The sequence below is a fragment of the Glycine soja genome, chromosome 7 (assembly GCF_004193775.1).
Source record: "Glycine soja cultivar W05 chromosome 7, ASM419377v2, whole genome shotgun sequence".
NCBI lineage: Eukaryota > Viridiplantae > Streptophyta > Magnoliopsida > Fabales > Fabaceae > Glycine > Glycine soja.
The window spans coordinates 38,637,405-38,664,604 of record NC_041008.1 but is presented as its reverse complement, the minus strand read 5'-3'; the positions used below and the strand labels follow the sequence as shown (position 1 = coordinate 38,664,604).

At 33.4% G+C, this 27,200-nt stretch overlaps 5 protein-coding genes across 5 annotated transcripts; 2 read left to right on the top strand and 3 right to left on the bottom strand.

The window, feature by feature from the left end:
• The first annotated feature begins 1,330 nt into the window (after nucleotides 1–1,330).
• On the top strand, nucleotides 1,331–8,910 carry LOC114419543 (probable ubiquitin-conjugating enzyme E2 24). Its single transcript, XM_028385240.1, has 10 exons — nucleotides 1,331–1,724; nucleotides 2,538–3,347; nucleotides 3,565–3,615; nucleotides 3,701–5,157; nucleotides 5,852–5,992; nucleotides 6,336–6,770; nucleotides 6,848–6,911; nucleotides 7,118–7,257; nucleotides 7,500–7,811; nucleotides 8,405–8,910. Exons 4-10 carry the CDS (start codon nucleotides 3,712–3,714, stop codon nucleotides 8,648–8,650), a joined length of 2,784 nt encoding a protein of 927 aa, XP_028241041.1. The 5' UTR covers nucleotides 1,331–1,724; nucleotides 2,538–3,347; nucleotides 3,565–3,615; nucleotides 3,701–3,711; the 3' UTR covers nucleotides 8,651–8,910.
• Nucleotides 8,911–9,483: 573 nt separating this feature from the next.
• Nucleotides 9,484–11,793, bottom strand: LOC114419542 (pentatricopeptide repeat-containing protein At2g33760-like). Its single transcript, XM_028385239.1, has one exon. The coding sequence runs from the start codon at nucleotides 11,578–11,580 to the stop codon at nucleotides 9,832–9,834; it is 1,749 nt and encodes a 582-aa protein (XP_028241040.1). The 5' UTR covers nucleotides 11,581–11,793; the 3' UTR covers nucleotides 9,484–9,831.
• Nucleotides 11,794–12,384: 591 nt separating this feature from the next.
• LOC114419541 (CASP-like protein 1C3) lies at nucleotides 12,385–13,717 on the bottom strand. The gene is made up of 3 exons (XM_028385238.1): nucleotides 13,370–13,717; nucleotides 12,902–13,004; nucleotides 12,385–12,809 (listed from the first exon to the last, which is right to left on the bottom strand). The coding sequence occupies exons 1-3, from the start codon at nucleotides 13,522–13,524 to the stop codon at nucleotides 12,585–12,587; spliced, it is 483 nt and encodes a 160-aa protein (XP_028241039.1). The 5' UTR covers nucleotides 13,525–13,717; the 3' UTR covers nucleotides 12,385–12,584.
• Nucleotides 13,718–18,515: 4,798 nt separating this feature from the next.
• LOC114419540 (protein LOL2) lies at nucleotides 18,516–23,158 on the top strand. The gene is made up of 4 exons (XM_028385236.1): nucleotides 18,516–18,746; nucleotides 19,407–19,514; nucleotides 20,226–20,335; nucleotides 22,902–23,158. The coding sequence occupies exons 1-4, from the start codon at nucleotides 18,647–18,649 to the stop codon at nucleotides 22,968–22,970; spliced, it is 387 nt and encodes a 128-aa protein (XP_028241037.1). The 5' UTR covers nucleotides 18,516–18,646; the 3' UTR covers nucleotides 22,971–23,158.
• A 1,069-nt stretch (nucleotides 23,159–24,227) lies between these two features.
• Nucleotides 24,228–26,472, bottom strand: LOC114419539 (DNA ligase 1-like). The gene is made up of 8 exons (XM_028385235.1): nucleotides 26,094–26,472; nucleotides 25,918–26,007; nucleotides 25,476–25,535; nucleotides 25,345–25,384; nucleotides 25,127–25,220; nucleotides 24,839–24,898; nucleotides 24,653–24,744; nucleotides 24,228–24,530 (listed from the first exon to the last, which is right to left on the bottom strand). The coding sequence occupies exons 1-8, from the start codon at nucleotides 26,357–26,359 to the stop codon at nucleotides 24,444–24,446; spliced, it is 789 nt and encodes a 262-aa protein (XP_028241036.1). The 5' UTR covers nucleotides 26,360–26,472; the 3' UTR covers nucleotides 24,228–24,443.
• Between the last annotated feature and the right edge of the window lie 728 nt (nucleotides 26,473–27,200).

The following is a 27,200-nucleotide window of genomic DNA, read 5'->3' as shown; positions in this document are numbered from 1 at the left end:
TAAAATTAGACATATTCCTCAATTAATTATTATTCATTTTCTTAAAATCTTAAAAAAATAAAAAAAATGATTTTTCTCAATATAAAAAGTTGAATGATGGAAGTGTGTAAAATTTTGAAGCTTTTGTACGGGGGATACATCCAAAAATTTAGGATTACATTGTACGGATATATAATATATAAAAGAGGCAAATAAAATAAACATTCATATACATTTAAATAAATCTAATCTTAAAAAAATGATTGATTTTTTACATATAAAAGATATTAACTTTTTTATGCTCTAAAATCTGTGCTGTTGGAAAGAAAACGAGTTTCCCTATCCAATAAAATTTGATTGTATTACAAAAACAAAATAATAATAATAATAATAATAATAATAATAATAATAATAATAATAATATAAAAAACAAGTAACCCAAAACATTTCAACATTATCATCCCTTTACCTGTTGTCTGTCACCGAAAAGATCAGTTCATTTAACACAGAAAATTGGCCTTCTAATTAAAGAATCATTATAAAACCAATTGAACTGGTTCAAAATCAGACATAATCAGTTTGTTGGAATTTTTTATTTTTTAATTTAAAATTCAATATTATGATAATTAATATAATTTTAACTCGATACTATAATGATTAATAACTATATTAGTTATATTTATTTAATTTCTAATTGTAATTGCTAATAAATATTATTGTGTGTTGTTGAACTTTAAATGTTAGGATATATAATATTTCTTTTTATATTTAATTTTAAATATTATATGTCGTGAGTTATGAATTATAATATTTATATGTTTAATTTTTAATATTATAAAATTATCAATATTATTTTATCTTTATATTAAAAATTAAAATTTCATAGTTCAATTGTAGTTAGATCATAAAAAGTAAAATTGATAGATGGCAGTGATTCTAGATAGCAATTTTAACCTAAAAACTAAAGTGAAATAAAATAAAACCCCACATGCACATAATATTAGAACCATTGGTACTAACCCACAATGTTTGATATGACTCAGAGTAAATTGTAACTAAGTGACATCAAATCTTTCATTTAGTCAATTAGGTTTCAATAATTCATCTATGAAACAACATCACAGAGGGAAAAAAAGGCGACACATAATAAGAATCAAAGGAAATTTCCCAAAATTACATAGTCACTTTCCTTGTGGCTTCAGACCAGTTTCAAAGTTTTGACTTCTGTGTGAAACATACAGTGAGGGCAAACAGGTAATTACACACTAACTGTCTGCTCGTATTATTTTGTGTCGTATACTATCTGGTATATTCTTTTCAGTTGGTTCAATAGTCACACTATTTATATGTAACAAAAAGTCTCCATTTGTTACACTAACACAACAAGTTCCCATCTTCACCAAAGCCTTAGCATTCTACAGAGAGAAATAGTGTCACTCTGCAATGGTTCCAAAGCTTGGTGGTGACGTGGAGGATGGTGGAACTGGGCGTGGAACTAAGCCTATCTGAAAATTCCCACCTCTTCCTTCTTCTAATAAGGTTGAAGTTCTTAGCTAAAAAAAAAGAAGAGAGCATAAGATAGCTTTTTGAAGCTGAAATCAAATTTTGTGAAGTAGCAAATACTTTCAGTTTGTTTAGTTCTTCTGGGTGTAGTTCCTTCATTTTCTGTTTATAGTCATGGAGGTTTATTGGTTCTATACCTTTTATAGCTTTTTATGGATCCAACCACCTCAAATGTGCAAATGGTACTTTCCCTTTCTCTTCTAATTTACCTTGTTTCATTTAACTCTTAGCTTTGATTTCCTTGTTTGTTGAGTTTTCTTTTTCTTTTTTCTTTTTGGTGATACAAGTTTGCCGAGGTTAATAGATTATAACTTTCTATTGTGAACTCATTCTAATAAGCTGGATTCAATAAAGTTGATTTCTATGTAACATTATTCTGTTAGATGCTATTTCATATGATTTCCTAGGTTCAAGAAAATCTAAAGGAATGTTTTTGGGATTATCTTTCCAACTAAAGCAATAAAGCTGTGATAAATTTGACAGTAGCAAATTCTAGTTTGTTTCATGGATTATACAATATCGTTGTTTTCTATGGATAAGTTATACAAATTTTCCCTTTTTTTCTGTCTTCTTCAAAGACCAACGAGAGATGGTGGGAATTTATTTATTTATTTATTTTTATAATGAAATTTGAGATGAAAAATGCCCGTAGTTGTGTGCAAGCAATGGTTCTTCCTTGAAAAGTTGGATTTTTAACCTATCAAGATGGAAGGAATCTAAAGAAATTATTAATTTTTTTTTTTAACTTCTATTTTTGTTTGTCAAAACTCAGTGATGCCTTTAGATTCTATTTCCTTGATGTGCAACTAAACATATTTATTTATTGAAAGCAGTTCCCTAGTTTAATCTCAATCTCAGTTTTTTTCTCCTGAACTATGATGCTACAGAATAAAATAGTCAGCTTAGTTATCTGCAATCTCATTATTTTGTTATTTTCATTTTCTTTTCATATTGTAAAAGGTTAAAGGAAGCACTCACTAGTCATATTGTTGCAGGTTCAAAAGAAATGATATGGTAACAGAAGCTCATCTCCCTTGTTACCTGATAGTGATAGAGTGCTAGACTTAATCGTAGAGGCAGATGTCCTTTGGCAGTGTAACCCTCAATCTTTGAACAGGAAACTTCATCTATTTCAGATATCTCTTTATGATTGAAGATTCAGCTGTACTGGGCAAATCTTCTTTGGCAAAAGTTACTTAATTTCTTTTGGTTGGATACTTGGATTCCAAGTAGTAAAAATATATGAAGAACATTTTTTGCCTTCTTAAAAATATTACCATTCAGAGGTAATTTCTCTAGGAACTCCACCCTTTCTTGGGGGCAAATCTCCTTTGGCATATTATTGTTATCTTGGTCTGTTTCCTCCAATAGCTAGAATTTTTTCTTCCTGTAAACCACCCCCCCAAAAAATAAAATACAAAAAAAAAAAGAATTCATCTGATAGTTGTTGCTACTTGACATTTTGTTGTTTTAAACCTCTCCCAAGGGTTTCTTTCTGTGAAATTCCAATTCAAATTGGGCATATCTCCTTTGGCATTTTGGAGTCCTTGATTGATTCCTATTGTCCTATTGGGGCAAAAACAGACCAAGATTGGGTCCTATTATCCTGGGAAAATCTCCTTTGGCATCAGATCTCCAGTTTCAGTGTTCAAGATAATCATTTGGAGATACTATCTGTGACAAAAAGAAGTGTCAATCAGAAATATTTTGTAGTACCCACAATTATCCATTGAAATCAATATTGCCATAACTTTTGTGGTCACTATATACACATTGGTGTTTGATGCTTCAATTTGCTTGACAAGGTAAGGATCTTCTTGAATCCCTATTTACTATTATTGTTCATTTATGGATATATTAAATGCTTTTTGTACAGTTTTAAAATATCCATATCAACAATTCTAAATAATGAAAATGGATTACTAATTTTTTTAGTTTTCTTGCATAGGTCTCACTCAAAGGAAACAAAAAATTATAGGATTAAAATCTACATCTGAATAACAGTTTGTGTCCTTTCCTCAGGATATCATTGAGGGTGCTGAATAATTCTGATTCTATCTATTTCAGAATCTGGTAAGAATCCCAATACATGGACTAACAGCTTTTTTTCTTTCCCTAATGCTATGTTATAATGTTAATTTATTGTACTTTATGACAGGCATATAATTGATGGATCCTATCATTAGTGATTCAGACTGGGAAACTTCCAGTGACAGCAACAGCAGTGAGGATCAAGAGGAAATCGATTTTCTATACGGTGGAAAAGCTCAGAGTATATTGTCAAGTTTAGAGGAAAGCATTGGTAGGATCGATGATTTTCTTTCATTTGAGAGAGCATTTGTTCATGGAGATGTGGTCTGCTCCTTGTCAGACCCATCTGGACAAATGGGGAGGGTCACAAGTGTGGATTTGTTTGTGGATTTGGAAAGTATTAAAGGAAAAGTATTAAAAAATGTGAACTCTAAGAAACTTTTGAGGATTCGCTCCATTTCAGAAGGTGATTATGTAATTAAGGGGCCGTGGCTTGGTCGAGTTCAGAGGGTGGTGGACAAAGTGACTGTATTGTTTGATGATGGAACTAAATGTGATATCACTGCCTTGGAAAGAGAGAAGCTTTTACCACTGACTGGTAATTTTCCTGAAGACTGGCAGTTTCCATACTATCCAGGGCAGAGAGTAAAGGTTAAGTTCTCCAGTGCTTCTAAATCAACTAGATGGCTATGTGACACTTGGAGAGACAATCATGATGAAGGAGCTGTTTGTGCTGTGGAAGCAGGCTTGGTGTATGTTAATTGGATATCTCATGTTCTTGTGGGTTGCAATTTGAGTATGAGTGCTCCCAAATGCTGGCAAGATTCTAAAAACTTGACTGTGTTATCTTTTTTTTCACATGCAAACTGGCAGCTTGGTGATTGGTGCATGCTCTCAGTTGCAGACCAAAAGGAACAGATTACTCAACAAGCACCTATAGGTGATCTTACTATGGAGCATTGTGTGTCAAGAGGGTATAAGAGAAGCAACCTTAACTCTAACATTGGTGAGTTGTTTATAATTGGGAAGATAAAGACCAAAGTTGATGTTGTATGGCAAAATGGTGAACATACTTTGGGATTGGATCCAGAGAATTTACTCCCAGTGAATGTTATAAACACTCATGAATTTTGGCCTCATCAGTTTGTGCTGGAAAAAGGTGCTTCTGATGATCCTCCTAAAGCTAGCAGTCAAAGATGGGGTGTTGTCCAATGTATGGATGCAAAGGAGTGTACTGTACAGGTACAATGGAAAACAATGTCCACATCCGACCCAAATAATTTGGCTGGAGACAAATTGGAGGAAACTCTGAGTGCCTATGAACTTGTAGATCACCCAGATTACTCCTGCTTTTTTGGTGATATTATGTTTAAGGCGGCTCAAAAACAGCTGGGTAACCAAGCTGATAAAGAACAAGCAAAACCAGTGACCAACTTTAATGCAGAAGCTGTTACTAAAAATGGGAACCAAATGAGTTATCAGGATGAGTTCCCTGATAATCATTTCATGTCCTGCATTGGCAGCGTTACTGGTTTCCAAGATGGTGATGTGGAGGTTACATGGGCTACTGGTTTCACAACCAAGGTATGAGATATAGTTTTACTGTGTTCAATATACTGTAGTTTATGAGGCTGCTAGATGAATGTGGTAGTGGAGGAGTCATGAAATTTATGCTTCCCATATCTCATTATCTAGATGAACAGTTTTGACAGAATTATTCGTACTATCTAGATATTTACGACTGTGTATTTCAGAGCTGAAACCTTAATTGATTACTGCATGCTAGTTTATGTAGTTGACACTTGACATTGGTTTAAATTCTTTAGAATGATTTTTTCAACTATTTTTGAAATATAATAGATAATTCTTCCATTCATAGTCAAAATATGGATATGGTGGTAATAGTAAAATAACTTACAACTGAGCTTGGACTACGTATTGTATATTTAATAATCTTACAGAACTAGCGACTACATCAATAATGGCCACTTAAAAATGACAAAAAAAGAATTATTGGGCAATATATTTTCAGTTTGAGCACTATTAACTATTCAATGGGCTAAATATGTTCAAAGAATGGTTTGTGGGTTATCACTTGCTGACTTAGGTAACCACTCAAGTGGTTAATTAGTCATAGTATAGAAATAACCTTACCAATAATTCTTTTACTCTTAATAGTTTTTCCAAAATTATTTCTGATTTTCTATTGTAATGTACACATTTTGAAGCTTTTATCTACTGGAATTAATGTATGAATAGCTTTTGCTTTGCCCAACAGGTTGCACCTTATGAAATTTTTCGGATTGAGAAACATGAAGGTTCAACTGTAACCCCCACTCCTTATGAGACAAATGTTGAAGAGTTAACTCATGAGATGATTGAACACAGGAGTCTACCTTCTTCTGACAAGAAGGGAAAGGTGAGGGCCACTTTTTTATTTATTTATTCACGTGTTTTATCTCTGTGCATCCAAGTGTATTATGTTATGTTTATGCTTGTGCATTACTAGCATTTCTTGAATGAATTTTCTAATAGGAAACATTTGAGACACAGAAATGGAGAAAAGCCAGGTAGTTAATATATCAACAGAAAAAAAATAAAGAAATATATATTCTTTTCTAGTTTTATCAACAAGTTTAATTTGGAAATTATAGACGTCAATTATCATCCTAAATTACATTTTTGAATAATTAATTATTGACTAGGAGTTTACCAATGCAACTGTCTAATTATAGACTGATATATCACATATGTATGATCAGGACTTGTTAAATGGTGATGGTACTAGGAAGAATTGTGAAAAGAATCTTGGGGAATGTAGTTCCTTTTCCCTTCCTCGAGCTGCCTTTGAACTTTTCTCCAGCATTAAAGCCAGCATTTTCCAAACTTTTAGTGGAACTCTACTTTCAGGGGCAGTTTCCTCAGTACCTACATTTGAAAAGGAGAATGGATATGCTTATCCAGACAAGAAGGATTCGGAAACTTGTGACCTCTTTACTGAACAACATCCAATGACTGAGTTGCAATATACAGAAGACAAAACTTCATATCCTGAAAATATAAAGATTCATGAGAAGAATGATTTTCCATTTTCTTTAGACAGCAACAGTTCAAACCAGTTCAAGCAATTTGATGTTAAAGAAAATTGCCCTGACCACCATTTTTTTGTTCAGGGAAAAGGGTTGTCAATATCGCAGGTTAGAAATTGATCACCACTTACAGTGACATACTATTACATTGATATATTAAGCTAATTGCTTTCTTTCCTTTGTAGGTAAAAAGAAGTTGGGTGAAAAAGGTTCAGCAAGAATGGAGCATCCTCGAGAAAAATCTTCCTGGTGCTTACTATATCTTATTTATTTTGAACCATGTTCTTTTATATACAGTACACAGTCTTCGTTGAATATAATGCTTCTTTACATAATTTCATGTAAACGATGTGCTACTTCATTTTTCTTATGAAAGGGGAAATCTTTAGAAGTACATTGTGAATATTCACAGCAATTTCTGCAAATGCACTTACAATCTTCATTCACCGGAACAGAAACTATTTATGTTTGTGCGTTTGAAGAAAGAATGGATCTCATGCGAGCAGCTATTGTTGGTGCATCTGGAACCCCTTATCATGAAGGGTTGTTTTTCTTTGACATATGCTTCCCTCCGGAGTATCCCAACGAACCACCTGTAAGATTTTATATATGGTTTGCAGTGCTTGTTAATTATTTTCATTTGTGATTCATGCATTAACACCCTTGTTTATAAGGTCCTTCTCTTCATTGAAATGAGAAGAACAGGTTAACCATATGCATTTTGTAGAAAATATTTTAGTCTATATCATAACAGCTCATGTTCAAAGATCTAAAACTCAAATTTATATCTGAACTAACTCTCACGTTACCATCATGGTCTTTTCAAATCCAATGCAGATGGTGCACTACAATTCTGGAGGGCTCCGATTAAATCCTAATCTGTACGAGTCAGGAAAAATTTGTCTGAGTCTCCTGAACACTTGGACAGGCACAGGTACTGAAGTGTGGAACCCTGGAGCCTCCACTATTCTTCAAGTCCTTCTCTCTCTACAGGCACTTGTCCTTAATGAGAAGCCTTATTTCAATGAGGCTGGATATGACCAACAAATCGGCAGAGCTGAGGGAGAGAAAAACTCAGTCAGTTACAATGAAAATGCTCTCCTCGTCACAACCAAATCCATGATGTATCTATTAAGAAAGCCACCAAAGGTAAAATTACTACTTCTATTCTCTGGTTTTCCTCTATTGTCACTCTGCAAGTCTGCATTCAGTGATGATATAGAAAAATAGACAACAATTCTGAGTGGCATCTCCCATTAGTTATATGTTGAATTGTTGACCATTGGTTTAAGTAACAAGTAGTGTAAAACATGTCAAAAATGTGTCTTGGAACACACAGAAAGACATAAGACAATGTTAGAGCATAACCTAGATTTGGTTCATATATAAATAAAAATATATAATTTCTCACAGAAAGAGGAGGTTCAAATGATGATAAAATAGGTGAATTGGTCAAAGATATATAATTTCACTATATTGGAAAGGATCAGAACTAGCTGTTGTGTCCATGATTTCCAATTTTTCATGCTTAGTGGCATGGCGTAAAGTTTCTGTAGGTTTTTAATTTCCACTGTTAAATTTATTCTACTAGATTACACCGAGGCTTCCAGGCTTCGGATCCTGTATGTAGCCTAGTTCCTAGATTATGGTTCAAAAAAGGGGTCCATCTGAATCTTTGAATGGAATTATATGGATGGAATTATATGGATGGAATTGCTACTGACAAATGATGCCTAATGCAGCATTTTGAAGAACTGGTGGAAGAGCACTTCAGAAAGCGCTACCAACATATACTTCTTGCTTGTAAGGCATATCTTGAAGGAGCTTCAATTGGATGTGCTTTTGATAGTGAAAAAAATGAACATGAAAACCAGAAGGGTACTTCAACAGGATTTAAAATTATGCTTGCTAAGCTCTTCCCCAAGCTTGTAGAGGCATTTTCTGATAAGGGAGTTGATTGCAGTCAGTTTGTTGATCTGCAGAAATAAACTTTACTTACTAAGTTGAAAGTAACTGCCAAAAATCCCGACCGAGATATCCCAATCTTATGTGTAATATCAATATATTTACATTCTCAGTATAATATCAATTTTAATCTCTGGGTTTGGTACTTTTGTGGTTTGGTACGGTGGTATAGTTGATAGACAAATCACATAACATGTGCTTGTAGTATGTGTATGTATGACAACATGGTTTGTAGATGTAAAATATGGAATAAGAAATACAACCATTGGAGTTATTTGCTTTATGTGTCTTCTCATCAATTTAATGATGATTTACAGATGTTTTATGAGGTGTTAAAGAAGAGTTGGAGTATGGAGTGAAGAAATTCTTTGGCAGCCATTGTTGTGACTTTGAGATACTATTATTTGTGTGATATAAATATATGAAAAATGAGACAAAAAACAATTTGATAGTGAATTTAAACCAAAAAATTTAATAATACATTCTTCTAATTTTATTTACTCGTTCAGAAAATGAATTTAAATTTTCAAACATAAATTGAAATGAAAGATTCAAATGTATTGTAATTTATTAGAGTTAAATATTTGACTCATGTGAGATCTACATTCACAAAGGAGATAACAATTTTCAATGGTTATTCGAAAGGTGAAAAAATTAATATTCATCCACTCAATTATGAATGGATAAATTACACCACACCACTATAAAATGAATTTTTTTTTATAAAGATAAAAAAGGTGCTACTTTGACTTGAAAGGAGTCATGTAAATGAAAGAAAATTCTAAATAAAAGTTTAAGTCAATAAGATCTGAGAAGACCTCGTGTTAGAGAGTGTCTATCATTCTTTATAAGTAGAAAACTTAAGTTTTTTTTTGGATAAATTTGTAATTTTTTTTAAGATAATGAAAATTTATTAAGACATTTTCGTAAATGTAAATAAGAAGGTCAAACTATGTTAAATTTGTTTTTTTCATTGTTTTCACTATGGTGTACTTTGTCTCGTGTTTCTATCTCTAAACCTTATTGTGTGTGGTTCAAGGTTTCTCTCCTATAGTTATTCAAATAAGAAATCATATTTAGCACCAAATATTTTGCTCGAAAGGTGAAAAAAAATAGTTTGCATCACTTAGTTTGAAACTATTCCTATTAAATAGTATTCTTCTCTTTTACCTCTTTAGTCAGATTCACGCAGGTTTAAATCCCATCACCAATAATCTGAACAAGAACACGAGCCTTCTCTAAAATGATGGAAACGAAGTTTATCCCGAACAATTATCTCTCTATTCATTACAACAGAGATGAACTTAATAGCTGAATGACAGTCTTCACATATCCTAAGGTTCTTGACAATCCTGAGAGTCACCCCATGGCAAGTTTTCATCAGCCCAAATGCTACTGCTAGCTTCTCACTGTGGTATCTGAGGGCATACTCCCTTTCTTCTTCTTCCAACTCGTGCATCGCGGACTCGGGCGCAGGTGCATAGCCTGCATCCTTACACCTCCACATCAACTCATCCAAATAACAGTAAATCTCATTAGTCTCAGGGTGAGACTTGTCACCCATGCTAAAAAGGTAACTCCTGTTTTCGACATCTATGGTGCTATAACCCACTTGCTTCTTAAGGCCTCTTTGGATCATCACATTCCTAACAGATTCCACTCTATCCATCCTCCCCGCCAATGCATACATGTTAGAAAGCAACACATAATGGCCAGGATTCTCTGGTTCTGCTGAGATGAGATTCTCAGCAACCTCCACACCAAGGTCAAAATTCTTATGCATCTTGCAAGCTCCAAGCATCGCAGTCCACACCGCTGGAACAAGCTCCTCAGAACTAAGCCCTCTAACAAACTGGTATGCCTCATTGAGCAACCCACCTCGCCCAAACATATCAACCATGCAAACATGGTGCTCCACTCCTGGCACCACACCATACTCTTGCTTCATGCTTGCAAACACTAAACGCCCTTCGTTAATTAGCCCTGCATGCGCACATGCAGATAACACAGCAACATAAGTGACTCTATTAGGCACCACCCCACATGCCTTCATTCGATGAAAAACCTCCATTGCCTCAACACCATAGCCATGCATCCCGTAACCGGATATCATAGCCGTCCATGAAACAACATTCCCTTCATTCATCGAATCAAAAACTGCACGTGCTCTTCCCACGTCACCACACCGTGAAAACATGTTCACCAACGAGGTAGCAAGAACCACGTTCATTCTAATTCCAGTCCCAACAATGCACTCATGCAGCCAACACCCCAAGTCAAGCGATCCCAGTTGAGAGCAAGCAGATAACACTGAAACGAAAGTCGCAGAATCCGGCTCGCCCCCGGACTCACGCATTTTGTTAAAAACCTCCACAGCCTCACTGGCAAGCCCGTTCTGCTCGTACCCCGAAATCATGGAGTTCCAAGCTATGATACTTCTCTGAGGCATTTCATCGAATACCTTCCGGGCAACACGAGGGGTGCACGATTTCGCGTAGAACGTGACTAATGCGGCTTGGACGAAGGAATTTGAGGCATACCCAGAAACGAAAACGTGGGAATGAACGATCGTGCCGAGTCGGAGGAGGGAAAGATCGGCGCAGGCCTTGATGACGGAGGTGAAGGTGTAAGTGGAAGGAACAATGCGAGAGTGTAGCATGCGACGGTAGAAGAAAACGGCGTCGAGGGAAAAACCGAAGTTTGAAGAGGCTTTGATGAGGGAATTGAAGAGGAAAGAATCTGGGTCGGAAACGGAACGGAAGAGGCGGCGAGTGTAGGCGATGGAACCCGCGGCGCACGATAGCGTGAGGAGCTTCGTGAGCAGAGCGCGGCTCCGGTGACAGCCTGTCACCACCAGGTGAGCGTGGGCTTGTTGGAGGCGTCTCAGGTGCGGGCCTGCACTTACCACTGCTTCGTATTCTGCAGATTTTCTTCTCCTTTCTTTTCCTTCCATCAAACTCGTCGGAACGGAGTTATTTCAGCTTAACCACTCAAATTTGAATCGTGAGTATGAGTATCTAGTTCGTTACAAGTATCCTCAATGAGAAGAAATCCTTTTCAAGTTCCAGATGAGTAGAATCATAATGGAAGACAAACTTTTGCATCTAAATATTTAATAAATTTGCATATGACTGAATATCCATGATTCATAAATTTAATCTCTTGTTAGGTTAGAACAATCTCGCATCCAATTATCTAAGTTCTTATAGAGCATTATAATAAAATACACTTATTTACTTAGAATTCAAACTCAAAAGTTAAGATACTAGAATAGTAGAATTGATGCACGGGCTAGGTTATATAAAACGATAGTCACTAAAAGATATATTATTTTCAATTAACCATCATCATTTCCTTTGTTAAATCTTCTCACCAAAATATACATACAGATATACTCCTAATTTTTTTTATTCTTATAAATTAAGGTTAAGTTTCAAAATTTTATAACTTACATATCTTACTTAACCAACTAACTGAATTAAACCTTAATATATATCCTTCCAATTTAAAGCAGTCAAATCTCTGTTGAAAATTTGGCATTGAGTTTTAATTAAATATGGTAGAAAGAAACATTGTTACATGCATACATATATATATATATATATATATATATATATATATATATATATATATATATATATATATATATATATATATATGTTGGATGTTATGCTAGTTTCGATCCCAGGACTTGATGGTTTGAAATCATCCTCCAAAATAAAAGCAAATTCGTTGGCTGTTAATGAACACGTATATATGAGCAGTCCTAAAATTAAGAAGCCATTAATAGGGATCTTTGTATTGATATTGATATCTATCTATGAATAAATAAATCAGTACAAGTGGGGTGAAGGGACAAGAACTAGAACCAGAAGATGCTTGATATGAAAAAGCGTAGTAGATCAAAAACACTTGATTGGTGATGGATGTATTAAGTATATTGTGTTTCTAGTACTTTCACAGATAGAGGGGGTTCTGAGCAGAGTAAAGAGGACAAAAAATAAGTATTAAGTATATTATAGCTGCAGCGAAACCAGCAACAAGAGCTCCAGTGACATGGTCACAAAATTTAGGAACTTGTCCACAAATTGGAAGCCAACCAGCATGAGTGTTGCCTTTCTTGCCAACATGAGCTATTGCTAGTGCTGCTGACACGCTTGAAGTGAGTAGCATTGCTATCACCTGAAAAAAGTGCACTAGATGTTAATTTTTGTAAAGACACAAAAAGGTTCAATATTGCAGAAGGGGTTGCTGATATATAATAATATTATTACCACATCAAGGATCAGAACCAAACGCCCAAGTGAAGTTTGGGAACATGTGAAGAGGAGAATTAGGCTGTATCCACATGCTATGGCTTCTGCTACCACAAAGTACCTATATATTCAGAAAACATATGGGGAATAAACTAATGGAAGTCAATTTGTAATGCATATAGTAGTAACTACAAATACTCCGCTAGGGTCATCAGTCTAATGAGATATTTGAGTAGTTTGTATAAGGTCATTCAGAGATTATAAGGTTAGCTAGTTGGTGAAGGAAAAAGAGAAAAAAAAAAAAGAAAAAGAACGTGAGTTCTAATCTTCTACTACAAAAATTAATAACTAACATTGACCGATAAAAAAAAGAAGGTTTTAGGTTTAAACTTTGTTGTTGTCATACACACGTAAAAATAACTAGAGATTATAACATGTTCTCTTTAGAAAAAAGGAAAAAAAAAATGGGAGGGGAGAGGATCTCACTTGAATGCTGGATCGTTGCTATATTTGGCAGTGAAGGTTAGGTTGAAGACCTCAGTAGATTCATGGCTTGTCACCATAACGATCACTGCTGCTATAGTTGCTCCAATGGCAAGGAACCTTAGAAAAAGTGTGAGGAGTCTCTTGGTCTTGGCCATGGAGGACACTGCCTTGAAATTGATGATCGAGTTTATCACAAAAAACAAAAAAAAATGGCTCTCTGCTCGAACAAGTTTTTATTTAAAACACACAATTTGAACACAATATGCAGTGCATATATATTTGTGTGTTAGCTAGAGAGAGAAGTATTAGGTAGCCAATATATGGTTTCATTTAGTGGCCCTCTAAAGTGTAGCAAAAATTAAAACTAATTGTTTACCTAAGACATGTATTCAAACCAAGTTGATTATGATAGCTGAGACATTTGTCAGCAAGTGAAATAATAACTAGGTCACTAACTAGGAACCTAGAAAGTAAGAGTGTGTATTATTTGGGACAAGGTATCTACGAAGTACTTTTTCTTTTTTAAATAAGAATGTGATTATTTTTATTTTATTCAAAGTATGTTAGTGAATAAATTATTGAAATAAAAACTAAAGCTTGTACCTATTTAATATTTAATTTAAAGTATGTTAAGAATTTACCTTACTAAAATTAAAAATATATATCTTATTAAAATAGCAGGAGTACTGTATTAGGATTTTTTTGCATAATTTCTATCTACCATAGTAAATTCTCAGGAAAAAAAAAAAAAACTATCATGCTAAATTGGACAGGAACTTAAGAAACAGGACTAGGAGGTTGGATCACCTATTCACCTACCTACCTCATTGAATTTCGAGGTTGTTTCCTGTGATTGTACAGGCATATTTATTACTTCCATTTATTTGGCTACTCGTCTACTCGTTTTCATTCTTTTTTATTCAATATTTTAGTATTTTATATTTTAATTGTCGTTTCACAATATTAATAAACAATATTTCTTTTCTTTTTTTCACACTTGGTAAGTAAATCTTTTCTAATTCCACACTTAGTAAGTAAATCTTTTCTAATTCCATAATTAGTGCTTAGTAGTTACCTAGCATTTTAATTTCTACATATATATATATATATATAACATTTTTTTTATTTTTTATGTACAACTGTATAAAAATAGTATAAATTAAAATACTTTATTATGTTTTTTAATAAATCAAACGTGTACTTTATTTGTGATACTAGCATATGCTGACTTACATGACATGTAAAAATAGGAAAAGCAGTTGATAAAGTATTAAAGGTAAAGTTTAAACTCTTATGTCCATGCTCATGCCAACCAAGAAGCTACAAGTAACAAAACAAAATAAAGAGGGAAAAAAACTAGGAAGAAGTTGGATAGAAAAGACAAACAGTACCTTAATGTGAAATTTACTAAAATAAGAGGAAGAAAAACAAATCCTGAACCTTCACTAAACAATTAAACATCAAAGAAAAGTGCTGTTTGAAACAAGCTTTAATTGGGAAAGGAAGAAGCATGAGCGAGAGAATGAGATTGAACAAAGCTAGAATTCTAGAAGATTTTGAATTTTGAAAGTTATACACAGAAACAGCAAATGATGGGCATCGTTAAGTAATTAATAAATCATTTTTGCAGGAATTGTGTAGTTGGCTATGTGAAATCGTAGTTTAGGTAACATTAAAACGAATGAATTAATTAATGTTTAAAATAGAGAAGTGGTTGTGGGAAAATGTGGAATTTAGAAATCAACTTGTGTAGAAACTCGTGCACCGCACAGGACATTAGATTCATATACTCATATAGATACAAATCTAAAAAAATACAATTATAAAATTATTAAAATTTATTTAGAGAATCACAAATATAAGTTCATTTCGAGATATCACTACATTTAATTTACTTATAAAAAAAAAACAAATGATTGTGTAATGTAATAGTCAAGTCATTTTAAGAGAGAAAAATAAAGAGATGTAGAGGTCAAGGCTAGGCTTTGGAAAAATTGGAGAAATCAATTAGGAGATTATAAATACCTGAGATAACTTTTCTATTGGAAGGTTTTTGTATTATAACTATCTTGTTTCTCGCTCGTATATTTTGAAAATTAGGATATTCCATATTGGTCAATAAGTCTATTATAATTTTGAAAGTTGGCAAACCAAGGAATCCCTAATCGTGAAGAGATTTTTAATTAATAAATTCAATGAAAAAACATAGGGTTCTTGCCCTTACACTAAAAAATACAGAAAAAAAAAATCGTCAAGAGATTTTTTACCAGAGGTAAAAGGGAAGGAGAAAGGAAAAGCGCAAAATATTTATGCTATGCAAATGGTGAGTCAAATGGATTTGTATTTGGGATTTGAGGGTTTTATGCATGTATTATCTCACTCTAATTAAAAGGCAACATGTCGTATAAGATGATTATAATAAGGGCAAATTAGGTTTAACAACAGCTATACTCTTTTTTCGGGTTGATTATTCTCTCGTCCATTAATTTTTACTATTATTGTATAACAGATTAGGGAAAGAATATATTTATAACAAAAACATATTTTATATTGTTAAATAAATTAAGAAAAAACTATAGAATGCTAAAAAAAAGTAAGAAGATTTGAGTGAAAAAATGTCAGTCATTAATTTAAATTACTTTCATAATTTGATTATTTCTATTTTAACTTTTCTTATTTTCTGAAATCTAGTCCATATTAAAAAAATTGTAAAGTCAAATTATTTTTGTGCCATATATTTATTTCCTTTCATAAAGAAGAAGTATATTTATGTCCTATTAAATTGTTTTTTAACATAATTAAATTGACATTACACAAATTCAAGAATTTGACATAAGGTCTTGTTACATTTATAGTGGGAGAATAATTTATTTAAAAGATAATTTGTGTTTGATTATTTTTTTTCATGCGTAAAATCCTCATAAGACAGAGGTGTAATGCATTATTTGTGGATTTAATTTTTTTTGACTCAATAAGTTGGGAAATAGCCATGGTCTTTGATCTAACAAAAAAAAAATAACATTACATATTCAATTTTTTATAGGTGATTATATTAGAATAAAAGTTTCTTTGGTGTTGTTACTATACAATAAAGTGGTTTATGAAGATATGTTAAAGTCAAGTCTAAGTTTTTCAATCCTCATCAAATCCGTAATATGATATCGTCAATTTTTTATTAAATTAAACTTGAATTAAAAATAATGCGATCAAAGTGTGATATCATTTCTTTGTATCGTCTTTTGGTTTCTACAAAACCTAGAGCAATAGTAACGTTGAGAGTATTTTTTTTCTCTTAAGATATTATATATATATTAACAATAAAATATTCTATTTTAAATTTTCATTCTTGTTCAATTTTTTCAGTCTTTATATTAAATGAAAATGATACCTTTTAAATATTAAAATTATTATTTCATGAACCTAGTTAATCGAGAGTTCAGGACTCGCTAACTTAAATTGTTGTGTATATAACTTCTCAAATAGCTTGCTTTAGAAACTCAAATTATAACTAAAAGAAGACAATATGTAAATAAATATGTATTTATTTCAATGGGAAAAAAGACAAAAACAAAAAGAAGTCATTTTTCAACAGAAGAAAGGTAGAAGAAAAACAGTAAAATTTATAATTGAAATATTGCGATACTAATATTCTCCAACAAATAAGGAAACATCATTCTAGTTGAGGATTGTTTTTTTATACATAATATTGCGGTACTAATAATAGTAATATGCATGATTAACTTATATTTTGGTCCATAAGAACCATATTAATGGAGTAGATAATTTTATTTTATTTTAGTTCGTGATTTGCCAAAGTCTGACGATGTAATAATCAAACTCCATGTCTCTCTTGACATATGAACGTTGGAAAGATTTTCACATTTAGGTGTCATTATTATTGAGGGCATGAAGACAAAGGTTTTAATCGAAAAAGCCAAGAAGATTGGTGTGTTTTTCAGTATGATTAGTGTGTTTAAATAACATTACATATGAATTTGGTGAAATTAAATTCTAAAAAACTGAATAAATTAATTTCAAATTTTTCGTCATTTCCTTTTTCAGCATTAAATATTTCGTTAATTTGGTCATACGATAATTTCTTATTTAATTGTTGTTTCAAATAGTTGCCGAAACCAATTGATATTTAGTTGTCATGACAAAGGGTAAGAAATTAACTATTTGAGTCAACAATTAATTTGACAATTATTTTTGGATGTTATGTTAGGAATTGTATAGGAAATTAATTGAGTCAAGAATTATTTTCACTGTTTTTAATTTACCATTCTTAAAATAATCTGTCATTAAATTGTTGTTTATAAACTGATTGATTCAATTTTTTATATCAAGCTTTAGGTGTCAAGTTTCGTCTTTCCATGAGATCTCCCAACTTCCCAACTTCAATCCAAAGCAACCTAATGTCTCTTTCTTCCTTCTGGAATATTCACTCCTGCATCACAAAAACACCCAACGCATAACAAGTTTCACAAAGAATGCGAAATCAATGAAAAGATGCTATAACTAAGTCCTAAATGTCAAATAATGAAATTTTTTCTAACTAAAGTATCACCTACTAAGGATAGTATGAAATGCAACGCATCAATAAGAAAGTCAAATGTCAAAACACACAATAAAATGTCAAAGCTCCTTTTTTAGAGTATACAAGATAAAGACATGGACTTGTTAGTCATTTCATCAAAGTCATTAACTCCAATAATTAATGAATGAGGGTTAGTGTGATGTATTCCAACTTAAGGGGGAATAAGAGTATCCAAATTAGAAAGGGTAGAGTTATGTCTAATAAGGGGTATTGTTAAGATATTAATGAATTAGTTTGTAAAAGATAAAAAATTTAAATTTAGTTTTTAAATATGTAAAAAATATAATAAATTAGTCATTAAGATAATTCAATGAACAATTAATATTTAAATTTTATAATTTAATGTCAAATTTGTTCCTAAAAATATAATTTATTATCTAAATTTATATTTTTGATGTGCTAATTTATCTTGAAATCTCAGTCTAATATGAATTTTGCTATTTGCCCACCCAAATATGATAGGCTTAATCCAATTCCAATGCAAATTATCAATTTCATTTTTTTTTATAAAAGAAAAAGAAATAATCAAATCTGCCCAAACCGATCAATACCCATCAATTTGCATCTAGAATATTTGATAAACCCGAACCATGACTGGTAGCTTCATTTCATGGCTCCAAAATAAAAAGTGAAGGGTGGGAAAGGGGGAGGTTGTGGAACTTAGCAGCGAAGCGAGGAAGATGCAAAGTCAACAAACAGTGAAAGAAGAAGATGATGAAGGTCCACCTCCGGGATGGCAACCTCTCCCCGCTCAGCCACCGCCACCGCCACGTCCATCCGGTCAGTTAATACTTTTCTTTTCAAAACCCTTTATTCACTATTTTCTATTACTTTTCTTTTATCTTCGTCACTCACACATCTACTACTTGGTTTGCTTTCATCCGTTTGAAACTTTTAATATTCAAGGATACCCACTTGACTTTTATGTAGAAATTTCTAAACTTTTTTTAATTATTCATGCGTAATCAGCTACTGCACAATTAAGCAGATTAAATTAAGTGCCTTTGTCTTCTGAACTATTGAACTTTAAAATATGCAATCCATTTTTTTTTTGGCCTCTAAGTGAATCTGATTATAGGAATATGTATTTCATTTTCTATCACGGCACAGTGAGGCACAAGTGTTGTGTTATTGAGTTAGGCTTTACTTTTTCTCAAGCTAATAGCTTCGTCATCCAGGTTAATTTGTTTCTAAAATAGATGGTTTTTGAATAAGGAATAACACCTGCAGAAAGGGCTTTGAATGCAATGTTGCAATTTTTGTAGCTTGAAGTCAGTGAAAGGGTTAAAGAAAGTGATTGACTGATTGTGTTGTGTGTTGCTGGATTGTATTTGAGATATCCCTGAAAGAGTCCTTGATTTTTTTATTTTGGTCTTTGATCACCATTGCATGAAATTGGGTATTAACTTGATCACTCTGACTGGCAAGCTTTGTGAACAGGTTGGGCTCAAATGGTTTGCGGTTCTTGTCGTCGCCTGCTTTCATATCCACGAGGTGCCAAACATGTCAAATGTTCATGCTGTCAGACTGTCAACATTGTATTAGAAGGTTACTTATCTTTCTGTTTGCTCTGAGTCTCTACTTTGCATTTCAAGATCAGTTTTGTGCATTTGATGGGGCAAGTTTGGATAAACAATTTAATTGTTTATTTCAGCAAAGCCTATCGCATGAAAATGAGATGAAAGCTTATGTCATAAGTGTGTGATTCAGTAAGCTTATAGGAGGGTCATAAATAACTTTCATAATCTTAACTGAATACCTTCAATTTTCTACTTAAGTGCTTATATGATAAGATAAACCTGGTAGAAGCTCTTTTAAACACCCACTTTCATGAGCAATTTTATGCTTCACCTGTGATATGTACTTGTGTGCTCTAAAGCTTGTGTTAATAATCTTGTGTATTTGTTAAAATTTATAATATTTTTCTCAAAGAAAATTCTGGTCTTCATAGATTGGTTGCTGGCCAAACACCAATGACCAATCACATTTGGATTTGATGATTGTATCATGATTCAAGTTTTCGACTTGAGTTTTTGGTATGGTTGTATTTTACTATGGTAAATCTCCATGACTGGTGATACATTATGTACTGACATCAAATCCTTCATATTTTGAAGTTTTCAGTTTTCACCTATGAAATTGTATTCTATTTTCTTGAAGTTGCCTTACTTTCTTGTTCAAAATATTACATATGATATATGGCATTATCTTTTTTGTGTGGTAAGCTATTTATATTAATAATCCATTCCTTCATTACAGCTGATCAGGTTGGGCAAGTTAAGTGTGGCAGTTGTGCGGTATTGCTGATGTACCCATATGGTGCTTCACAAGTTAGATGTTCATCATGCCGATTTGTGACAGAAATTGGGGTATGTTAACTGTTTATGTATTTAGTACTTGTTTGAAAAATATAGTCTTCTAAGTTTTTTTGAGACAGGGTTTGGTTTTCCAGATATATCATGAAATTAATATAGAATTGGTCATATGTCAATTGGTCACTATACATAACCCCTGAAAGTTCTGTCAAAAAAAAATGTCTCCAGCATGCAGAATAAAAGTTAGAATGCACAATTACAAAGACTATAATATCTACATATTGTGGTTGACTTAATGGATGAAGGACCATGTATGTATGTGTACAAATTCTATTCAAATTGCTGTTAATGGTTGATTTATTTTGGAATTTCAAATACTGGAGAGCATGAATCCAATGCAGGAAAAAAGACACCCAAATACATGCTGCTAAATACCTAGTGTTCTCTATGTAGTTATAGTGGTATTCACTCTAAATAGAACTACTCATTTGAAACCTTTAGGGCCCAATTGGTGGCTAAGATATGATAGGATGTGAGACTTGGATAAAATTTAGATAGGATAGCATCCTAATCCGCTCTCATCCTATGCATACAATATAACTCATAGGATAGTATTATTTATCTTATCTATTTGAGGTGGACTGGATAGTGGTAGGATATGAATAAACTATATATTGATTATTATTGAAATCCCACATCAACTAGAGATATGACCAATGTAATCTTCATAAGACTCGGGAAATTTTTACCTTTCAAGTCAGTTTTATCGGGCTGAGTTAGGTTCTAAGCTGTTAGGAAACAAGTCCTTATCCTGCAACGCACCATGGAAGGTGGTCACCAACGTCCCAAATGCAAGAGCCACCCACCCGACATTTGGTGGATTACATCTAACGGAATCATGACCTGGCAAGCCCTCATTGGAAGATAGAGATCGTGCTGTCTGCTGTTTGCTCCTTACCTCATTCATGCACCATTTCTGTTATGATATTCCATTGTTGTCTGTTACTCCCCCATGCACCCTCGTTGTATTCATCCCTGAACTAGTTATAAATAAGCGTCCAGCTGGTATTTGAAATAGCAGAAAATTAATACAAGTTTCTTCTTTATCTTTCTCTCTTATAGAGGTTTCTAGCCCTCGAAGCTAGGTTGTTATTTCCACCCTGTGCTTGCGTCCGTAACATAAGCCTAAATTCTAAGTTGGTATTAAAGCCTATCTTAGATCCATTATTGGGCTACCCATATTTGTCTATGCCCTAGATGTCTATTTCTAGGCATGAGGGGGTATTATTATTGGGCCATCCACATTTTTGTCTATGCTCCAAATGTCTAATCTTGGGTGTGTTGAGATCCCACATCGACTACAGATAATGGGGTGGGAGATTACTTTTTCAAACCAAAATAGATTGCCATGCTCAATTGGGTACCAAAACAAATTGTTGGCAATGCATTAAGGCAGACTGCATGTACTCTGGTTAATGACATAAATATTGACTTTCTAACAATACTTTATTAGATATCAGGTAAAGAAGTGACATTTGAGCTAACACCAGGTTTGTCTTAGGTAACTAAGAAGTAGGCAATCAACAGGGACATGCATTCGCACATCAGATGGCTAGGTAGTAATAATAATAATAGCACCACAACATAAAGTTTTTAGAGTGAAACTACCATATTTGAACTAAAAGAAATTACCTAATCCATTAACCATAACTTGCAGAAAAAGTAATTAGAAAAAACCCCTTCAATGAGCAAGAGAAGTAATGAAAATTTCCTATACGTTGCTGTAAATCCATCAAGATGTGATGATTAAAACTGAACTTTTGAGCCAAATTTATATCACCAGACTTTGCTTCCAATCCAAATCCAATTTTACACTTCCTACATTTTGCAGAAAAAAATACAAAATAATAGTAAGGGCTTGACAGATCAGATGTCTCATACAAGGGAGAGAGGGGGGTTAAGAGATGGTTGCGAATGAAACAAGAACAGTGTATAGCACATGGTTGAGAGGGAAGAAAAATTGTTATGTTGTCATGATAAGTTTGTATCCAATGTGTTTAAATGGCAGCACCATGGCTACCATGTGGAATGGCGCGACAGATTTTTTGGCCAACTGTCATAGGCAATTTGTGAAGGGAGGCCCACTATGACGGTGCCATAGGCTGCAATGGCATGTTTATATAGCAGAATTTTGGCCTTATGTCATTGTAACACTTTGTATCTCAGCCCCCTCAACTGGGTTAATTTTTAATTAAAGAATAGGATATTGTAAGTGATCTAATAAGCTTATTTTATCTCATTAACTGACTAAACTGTGGATTAAAACAGGTTAAAATAGTTTATCCTATCCCAGTTACCAAATGAACCCTTAAGGGTTAAGGTTTATGTTATCCAAGTTAAAGGGAACTTGAGTGTTTTGCTATTGTAAGGGATTTTATTATTTAATCATTCTTTAGGCTCAACGATATGTGCTTAATAAAGTGGAATTTATTCTTTCGTAGTCAGACCCGATTCTTTTAATTCAATTCTAAGTCTCCCTACAAATGCTATAGAATTTGTTGCCTAAAACAACTAATATTTTTCATTTAAACAATAATTTCACTCATGGTTTTTTGTGCAGGCACACAACAAGCGGCCTCCATGGTCTGTACAACAAAGGAAGCCATCTCCTCCAAAAACTGGTTGTTAGTGGCCTGTCCGTTGGCCTAGTAGATGGATCATCCTTGTACATCAAACAAATTAGGTATGAGGATTCATGTACCAATCTCAAAATTGCTTTGTTATTGAGATACGCATCCTTAAGGAATTATTTATTAATGTAAAGTTTTGGAATTTCACCAGAATTTTTAAGATGAAGTTTCACTTGAGAGTCTTCTATTCCTGCTTGCACCCTTCTTTTTCATTCGTATCCCCTTGAATTTCATATTTACTTGAAGATCTGAAATGTAAAAAAAAAAAATATGATATGGCAGCTTAGCTTTTCTTTTTTATATTTGAAAATCATGTAAAATTTTTCCTTCACAGAAAGAAATTTTAAGACTAATATGGGCTTGAGTTACTTCAAAATGGCAAATTTCTCCTGTTTTTAGTTACACTAAAAATCTAAACTTGGATTGTTTGGGAAAAAAATAATAGGACATCTATAGGGGGAGTTCCATTTTTAAAAGCAGTATTGATATTGAAATATCTTGGCACAATTCAAATTTTCTAAATTCTAAGAATGCGTTGGTTTTTTAATTTTTGTTTAATAATTACTTCTTCATCGGTGATAATGTTACCTCTGATTATGTACTGGTAATAAAGGTACTGAACTCATACTATTAGGTAACTAAATTTCTTTTAGCACATTCATTCATTGCTAGCCCAATCTTTTAACACAATTCAAATTTTCTAAATTCTAAGAATGCATTGGTTTTAGCTGTCGTAATTTGAGCTAGAGATATAATGTTAATATTTTGAAATAATGTTCATGATTGATTCTCTTTTCCCTCAATTCACCGTTTCTCCTGATTCTAGAAAATAACTATATTTGGTCACAACCCATTGTTCATGTTAAAACTTAAAAGTTGTAGGCTCGGTTTCCGTTATTTGTCATTCTCACCTCAATACATTTACCGCTTCTGTCGACAATTGTAATTACCCATCGACTCGAACAAATTACTAGCTCTTATCGGTATCTTTTATGTTGTTCGACTATTTGATTTTATGACCGATGAGAGAGGTGTGGAGAGATGAAAATTGTTAAACCAATCCTAACCATTTGTATAAGAATGATCTAGGCTATTTTATTTTAATCACTCGTACCTGATTAGTATAGTCAAAGAAATAAGAGGCGTTGAAAACAAATGGTTTTCTATTAGCTATGCGGCTCAGACTTAGGGGCAGGAATTTAATCAGAATCAGCAACCATGGTAGCCAGTAAATATATAGAGAAACAGCTGCAACATTGCCACAAACTCAGAAAATATATCTTAATATAACCAAATATTGCACTGAATATCTGTCGCAAGGATTATATTTTTAACAATTGATTGTAATTAGAGAATGAAGTGGGACTATTTAAAGAGAGTTGATCTCGAGTTTATCTATGATTACGTTTTCCAGTGAAATAAACAGAATCCGTGATTGTGACTTCATCAAATGATCTCTGTGCATTGCAGTCTCAATCATCTGGAGGGAAATCCTCGTCCGAGGTACTTTCCAAGAATGAACCAAGAGTTTTCCTTAGAATGCTGAAAGTTTTATCATCCTGTGTGACAGAAATAATCAATAAGAAGTGCTTATACCCGAGTTAATAATATATGAAACATGAATCAAAGAGAGATAAGGACATAATGAAACTGAAAATGTAGATCCCACTGCTTAATTTACCTGTTTCTTCTTTCTCAATGAGTCTTCCAGTTGGGCAATTTTATGATTGCAGGCTTTTTCTTGTTCAGATATCATAACTCTTTCCTTCTTCCCTAAAATATTCGTAAATTTTATAGAAAATAAAATTATTGAAATCAGATAGCGGTTTTCTATATTCATAAAGACAGATTAATTGGCGTAGCTTACTCAGTTGTTCATATCTCACAAATAGCTTTTCCTTTTCCTCTTCAAATTTGGAGATAATATCTATCAAATTGGCAGAAGTAGTTAGCATCTAATCAGCAAATAGTATGATTATATCACATAAATAAGATGAATTACCACTATTACCATTTATTTCAAAAGCAACACTTTATTTCAAAATTACCACCGCTATAGTATATATTTCAATTTTCAGAAACTGTCAAAAGAATCATATTAAGATATCACTCGTGGAGCTAATTAGTCCACCAATGACAATGTTTCAGGGAGTACCTTTCAGGGCTTGCAGAGAAGTGGCTTTCTCTTTGCAAAAATTCTCATGAAATGCTTGAAACTTGGCAGTTTCATTCTTCAATGAACTTTCATACTGCATGCTTGTAATCACACACAGCAATGATTAAACCAGTTTTGAACAACACGCAATTCCCTTCCTAATTATGAAACGGTTAACAATATCATACAAAAAAGTAAAACCCTCATCCTCTACAAACCTCTTTGGAACTCTTTGAAAGCGCCTTAGCAAAGCTTTGCCTGACATTGCAAGAACAATACGCTCTTTAATACACTGAAACAGTGGAAACAAAAAAATATAAACGACATGTAGTTTTGACTTCAAATTTACCTGTCCTTCTCAATTTTTGACCTCAATCCCTCGATCATAGACTTAACCTCAGAACCCACACTATCACAAACAAAAAAGCACCAATCACTAAAAATAATGATTATGCAAACAATAATAAGAAAATAAAATACAACAGTGCTTGTAATTGTATCAAATTCTATAGTTCCATTGGTTAAAAAAATAATTTCATTTGAATTCAATTTTACGATGGATGTTTCTGGAAAATTTACAAGTCCACAGTAATAAGCATGTTTTTGAATCACAATTCACCGAATAAAAGAAGATCTAAACGGAAACAGAAGTAAAGCAACAATTAAAAATCAGAATCAAAATCGGTAAATCCTTTCACTCGTTCAAATCGTTCCAGGCGCAATATTTCGAAGTTCAAACGACAGTAAAACAAAAGTTTCAGATACGATCGAAACGCAATCGTTTCAGGTACCTGGAAATAGTCTCTTCGTTCTTCTTCTGACCGTCCTTCTGAGCCTTGTCTCTGATAAGGTGCAGCGCCGAGACGATTCCTTTGATGTCACTGCAGATTCGCACAATATAAGAAACTGTAAGAACGATTCCGAAAAAAAAATAACGAAAAAGCAAAAGCAGTGATCGAATACGAACTCTGAGAGATCGAAATCCAAATCGAGATCGAAGTTATCCGTGGCTGATCGCTTGTTCTTGTCAGATTTTGCGCGTTCGGATTCGGATGCTCGCTTTCTTGAACCGGATTTGCTTGCAGACATTGCGAACGCTTCGTAGCTAAGTGAAGAGTGAAGACACGATTTCTGAGTTGAGAGAAACTCAAGCGTTGATGATTCCGCGTTTGCGCGCGCTCGAATGGCTATGTTATGTTCCCTAATTTCAAAACTTCCACGTCGACAAATCATATTGAAAATAGTGTTATGTCCATCATTGATTTTCTTCCTTGGAATGATGGAGGCACACAATGAGCCAAATTGACCAAAGCGGATTCCTTTTAGAAATTTTTTCTCGAAAGGGATCGGTTTCGAAACTTTTTGCAGAGAGGATCAATTTTTGAAGGGATTTTGTCAGTGGAGTTGGCGAGTTGGACACGTGATAGCAGCTGGAAGAACTCGCCAGTGGAGATGACGAGACACGTCCACGTGGCGGGTTCCGCCATTCATATTGGCGAAATAATTTTTTTACGGAATTTTTTTTAACTTGAAATGGGTATAACTTTGGATAGGAATGTCCGTTTGAGGCCCATAATATGTCAAAATGTTTAAAATTGAATGAGGAATCCCCTGGCAATCTCCATTACGAATGGCGGAACCCGTCACGTGAACCGTGTCTCGCCATCTTCACTGGCGAGTTTCCCCAACTACTGTCATGTGTCCAACTCGCCAACTCCACGGGTGAAATTCCTCTGAAAATTGACCCCCTCCGATAAAAGTTTTAAAATATACCCCTTTTGGGAATAAGTTTCTAAAAAGAACTCACTTTGGTCAATTTGCCTATTGTAGAGAGACTACCAATCACTTCTTTGTTTTGTCTTTTTTTTTTTTTGGCATCAATTTGGCCAACATTATTTAATATTGACCTCTTTTGTCTGACGTAAATACATTAATGTCACTTTTAGTAGCCATAACTTCAAGATTGTCACTTGATGGATACAAAGTAGTTATTAACATGGACATTTCAAAAGGCATGCATTATTATTGTGTAGTGTATGCATAGAACTAGCATGGCAAATTGCAAAAAAAAGAA